Source organism: Gossypium arboreum, chromosome 5 (genome assembly GCF_025698485.1).
Source record: "Gossypium arboreum isolate Shixiya-1 chromosome 5, ASM2569848v2, whole genome shotgun sequence".
Lineage (NCBI taxonomy): Eukaryota > Viridiplantae > Streptophyta > Magnoliopsida > Malvales > Malvaceae > Gossypium > Gossypium arboreum.
The window spans coordinates 38574927-38580648 of record NC_069074.1 but is presented as its reverse complement, the minus strand read 5'-3'; the positions used below and the strand labels follow the sequence as shown (position 1 = coordinate 38580648).

The following is a 5722-nucleotide window of genomic DNA, read 5'->3' as shown; positions in this document are numbered from 1 at the left end:
GGCAGGGGATAACCTATAATGATAGTTATAGATATTAATGATGTGAACAATGAAGAGAAGATTTTTGAGGGATCATATGTTCAGCTAAATAAGAAATAAGTATTTAGAATTTAAAGTTATGAAACTTTAGAGCAAATCTTTGCTGAATGCTGATGATGACTATTCTATAGAGCATATCTTGAGGAGTGTAAAGCCATTGAGGATACATGTGCTCTGCTCTTATTAACAGGTGTCCTGTTATTGCTTGTTCATGATGGTCCACATGGGCAGGATGCGAGACCTTCAAATGCAATTCACTGTGACTCTCTGTCACTGTTCTGGAGGCTAGTCTGTATGTTAATTGGTATAAAGGCACCGCAGGGTTTGGTATACACAAGTTGCCGTTACAAGTTTAGTCTATTTGTACAAATTATCTCAGTATTATCTGCCTCTTGTTTGTTCTATTATCAAACTTGCCATTTTACCAAAAAAAAAAATTGATAGTATTAAATATGCTTAATTGAATAGGAAGCCCTAATTCAATCAAAACCAATAGTTTAAAGCCTCTATTCAATTAAGCCTATTAAATATTATATAATTATATCATACAAAATAGTATGAGATTATAATTACATCATGTATGTAAGATAGAGTTCCATAATTTAGTTCGCCTCATTATTCTATATTAAAAGGACGAATACAATCTAAAATATGAACCATAAAAAAATTATTAAATTAATCACAAGAATATCAATTACAGTATCTATTATCCAAAGAGAAATCCTCCAGAGTGTTTAGACCATTTATCCCGCTTCCTCAATATTTCATCAAGTGATCATACTAAAGATATAAACAATCAAAAATAATTATGAAATACAATCAATAAAATAAACACACTATTATACAAATAATACATCAATAAAATAATTAAAATATAACTTAAAACAAATAAAAGATGTTTTGTAATGCGTAAATCCATATTTTTTTACGAATATTATTAACTAATATTTTTTTAGCATAAACAATGGAAATAAAAATTAAATATAATTGAAATAATCTAGAAGACATTATAATTATTATTTGTGAAACAGAAAATATTAGAATTACTATTTCAATTATGTAATATAAAAAATAATTAAAAGAAGAAAAAAACAGGACCGTTACCGCATTTTTTGGGGGGTCAGAAACCGCTACTACATTTTGGATGTTGCAATTGCAACATTGTTCACATCGTCTGTAGTTTCATCAACTCCAAGTTTATCTAAAATCTCTCTATAAAGCTGCTTTCTATTTTCACAGTAAACTTGGCCGTTCCACCCATTTTTAACCAACTTTTCTCCTAATTCCAGCGCCCCTTCTGCCGTCTCCGCCGCTGTATCAAACGCTGCGTCGATAATGCCACTCTCCAATGCTTGCTCAGCCGTTAACTTCTTCGCTTTCAACACCACATCTCGCCGTACCTTGGCGTCTCCAATCTTGCAGCTAAAATTAAAAAAATAAAATAATATTAAATAAAAAATTCAAAAGTTTGACTAAACTTACTTGTACGAGTGAAATAAGACCATTTTGTGTTCAGAAAAAAAGGTTTTTCCTTTATTTTTTGGAATAATATAAAAATAATAATAATCAAAATAATATGATTTTTTAATTATTTGAATAATATGAATTTATGTATCAAAACTCCGAATCAACATAACGATTAGCGATTTAGGATGATAATGATGAATTTATTCTGTCAGAATCAAATATGACAGCGTTGTAAACTCAAATCGTCGTCGAAGATTGCAAAAAATAAAAATAAAAATGTACAAACACTGAATAGAAAATTTTCCTATTCTTTCTCTTCTCTTGCATTTTCCTAAGTGATTTAGCCTATTAGCTTTTCCATTTTAAAAATATATTTTTGAATTATAATCGGCTATAACAAGTATATGAAGGAATTTAAAACAAGTAATTTATTTTAAATTTAAAAAGCAATTAACTAAAAATAAATTAATCTAAGAGAAACGGAAACCTACAAGAAAGATTTCTCCTGGAAATAAAAATTGAAAACAATTAACCCTAAATCCATTTATCCCTTTTTGTTTTTTGTAGTTCCATTTGTTAAATCTAAACCCATGAAACTTTAATCTCAAAATAATATGAAACTTAAAATTAATTAAAACCCTTCTAAAAATGTCATAAAAAAAAAATCCAAATTTGTTGGCTATTTGATTTTGTGAGAACGGGATTTAAATTTTTAAAGGTAATGTTTAATTATTTGTTTGTGTGAGTTCATTGTCTTTGTCTATTTCCAGTGGTTATTTTCGTAAGTTAATTTATTTTAATTAATTACTTTTTGAAGTTAAAAACAAAAAGGTATTTGTTCGTTACAGCCAATTACAATTCACTAATAAAAATATATTAAAAAAGAAAGGAAATGGAAAAAGCTAATTAAGTGGGAAAGTGCAAGAAAAAAGAAAATGGAAAATTCTATTTTCAATTCTTATACATTTTTTTTTTCTCAATAATCTTTGAGCTATCCATGGGAATCCTAAATCAGCGTGACGGTTGATAATAATGGTTTATAATGCTATCAAGTTTGATTTTGACAGCATAAATATATCATTGTCTTCTCAAATGGTCAGCAGCCATGTTGATTTGGACTTCCCATACTCGGTTCATATTATTCGGCTAATTAAAAAAATCAAGTTGAAGGAGAAAAAAGAGGTTTTCTGAAGAATCACCTTATAACGCCAATGAACCAAGCCGGAATTTTCAGCCCGATATCCGTTTCACTCATGTACAAAAACCCTCGATCTTTCCTCATAACAATATAATCATGACAAAAAGCAAAGATCAACCCGGCGGCGCAGGCGTGGCCGGTGATGGCGGCAACGGTAGGCATTGGAAAGGAGATAAGGTCGGCGACAAGTTCCCGGAGCTTGGAAGACATTAAACGTATCTTGTCTGGTGAAGAGCCAGCCCAGGAGAGATCATAGCCGTTGGAGAAGAACTTACCGTGAGCGGTGGTGATGAGAACGCAGCCAGAGAGAGAGGTAGAGTCGGAGCGGATTTGGTTCAGTGCAGACCGGATTGCGTCGATTCGGGCGGGGTTTATGCGGTGCTCGTCTTCGCCGGTCAAGGTTAAAATGAAGAGCTTACCCCGCTTCTCTAAATTGCACATCTCCATTTCTTTTGTTTCAAACGAAAAAATGCTACTCTTGGTCTAAATATCTTTAGCTATGCATCCCAGCTGAACAATTTCTTATAATAACTTACCTATTTGTTGAAACCTTTAATCGTAGTTTTCTTTTGACTCTTCTCTTAATCGTTAATTAAATGATAAATTGAAAAATTAAATACTGAATTAAAATTAAATATGAAGAAGTCAAATATTCTTTTAAGTTATAAAATTTGTTTGACATATTAATTAAAATTAAATATAAAATATAATTAAATTATTTGATAAACAATATTTTTAAAATTTTATGGATAAATTGTTTAAAGTATAATATTGAAAGAATAAAAGTTGCAAAATTGAGGCGGAAGTTATGAGGAAAAAGATTTCAGCTTATTTTCTTTTAATTATTTTTTCATATCAGACTTTTTACTTGTTCTTATTTGAGGAGTATGCGCCTAACCTATTTGAATTTAATTCCAAAAAAGAATTCGCAAGTTAAGTTCAATGGTTTTTTTTTTTTTTTTAAGTAATCAAATCTGAGATTAAATTACTTAAAAAGCCCCATTTTCAAGTAAATTTAAGGAAATGAGTCGATTACAACATTATTTATCGGAAGCGTTTAAGAGGAAAATTGTCAGCAAAACGCTCTACTAAGAAAGCGTTTTTTACCAAGTCAGCAAAACGCGCTGATGTGGAAGCGTTTTGCTAACGTGGCAAAAAATGCTCCCTTGAGGCGTGCTTTGCTCCGTGTTTTTATATGTTAAGGATATTTGCATGTTTAGTCCCTAAGTTTTTTTTTATGGTTTTTAGGGTTAGAGTTTAGGTTAAAATAAGTTAGGGTTTAGTATTTAGGTTTTTGTTAAAACAAGTTAGAGTTTATAGTTTTAGTAGTTTTAAAAATAAATCAAGATTTTGTGTTCTTTTATAAAATTATTTAAATTAGGGTTTATGATTTTAAATAGATTAAGTAAATTAGGGTTTTAGGGTTTTAGATAAATTAAATTGGGGTTTAAAATAAATTAAATTAGGGTTTTTATTTTAAATAGATTAAGTAAATTAGGTTCTAGGATTTTAGATAAATTAAATTAGGGTTTTGGGTTAAAATTAATTAAATTAGGGTTTTAGGGTTTTAGATAAATTAAATTAGGGTTTAAAATAAATTAAATTAAGGTTTATGATTTTTAAATAGATTAAGTAAATTAGGGTTCTAGGGTTTTAGATAAATTAAATTAGGGTTTTGGGTTAAAATTAATTAAATTAGGGTTTAGTTTTTTAAAAATAACATTGTGTTAATTTTTTAACAAAATTTGATTATTTTACCCTAAAAATAATTTTGAGAAGACACTTCTGAACAAGTAGGATGCAATGTCATCAAAATTTTTGAAAAAAGCTCCCACGTGGACACTCTTTTGCTATAATAGTTCTTGAAAAAATAATTTTGAGAAGACGTTTTTGAACAAATAGTATCAAAAACACTTCAAGCAGGATGAAATGTCATTAAAATTTCTGAAAAAAGCTCCCACGTGGACGCTCTTTTACTACAGTAGTTCCTGAAAAAATAATTTTAAGAAGACGTTTTTGAACATATAGTGTCAAAAACGCTTCAAGCAGGATGCAATGTTATCAAAATTTCTAAAAAAAGCTCTCACATGGATGCTCTTTTTCTACAGTAGTTCATACTTAGCCTTAGGCTATAAACGAGGCAAATATCATTCTCAGGTTACATAAGTTACAGTAAGAAAAATTAGAGAGGCTAAGCAGAATAGAAATTGAAGATGAGTGAACGTATTAGTGTTTTTATTTACTATGATGGTGAGGTCCGTGACACCGAGAACGTCGTTGTTTTTTTATCAGAGAACGCGGCGCGAATGGCTTTTAACCAAAGTATAGATTTTACAAAATTTCGTAAAAGAATTAGGTATAAAATCTTCGGAATGACGTCAAGTAGGGTTACTTTTATTAAGTATCGATTTTGTGCTTCGATTGATCACGTGACATATGACTCTTTTGATATCAAAGGCGTTCGTAGCTTTGAGGCGATGGTGCAAACTCATTTTGCTAGTGGATCACCCTATCTCGAGTTATATGTTCAATTTTCATCGCTAAATGAAACATTTGCAACTTCAACATCAACTGCTGTTCGAGAGGAATACACGACCCCTAGCCGACACTCCGTTAATGGAAGACAAAACACAGAAGTGCTAGTGTTTGGTAGCAATATGGAAAACACAACTCCTACACAACACTCGATTAGTGGATGAGACATGCACATTGGTGGGTCGATGTTCGATGAGGGAAATATGTATTGGGGAATGACATTAACTTCTAGTGGTTGGCAATCCACATCTGATTGAGGACGTTACGTGATACGACCCGCCTGAGCGCCCTCCTTAAATAGTTTTTTGCAATCCATTGCGAGCTGAATTTGTTTGAATTTCAGCTCGTTACAGTTTGTTTGAGCTTCTTTTTAATTTCTAGCTTTTGCATTTAATTAATTAAATAATTTGCATGATATTTTTAGCTCGATGAGATCATTTTAGCTCATTTTATTTTGCATTTATTTTGCTGAAATAAATCATT

The 5722-nt window shown here is 30.6% G+C and overlaps 1 protein-coding gene across 1 annotated transcript; it reads right to left on the bottom strand.

Annotated features, from left to right (window-relative positions):
* Positions 1 to 548: 548 nt before the first annotated feature.
* On the bottom strand, positions 549 to 3294 carry LOC108452189 (enoyl-CoA delta isomerase 1, peroxisomal). Its single transcript, XM_017749959.2, has 3 exons — positions 2706 to 3294; positions 1144 to 1461; positions 549 to 819 (listed from the first exon to the last, which is right to left on the bottom strand). The coding sequence occupies exons 1-2, from the start codon at positions 3149 to 3151 to the stop codon at positions 1173 to 1175; spliced, it is 735 nt and encodes a 244-aa protein (XP_017605448.1). The 5' UTR covers positions 3152 to 3294; the 3' UTR covers positions 549 to 819; positions 1144 to 1172.
* Between the last annotated feature and the right edge of the window lie 2428 nt (positions 3295 to 5722).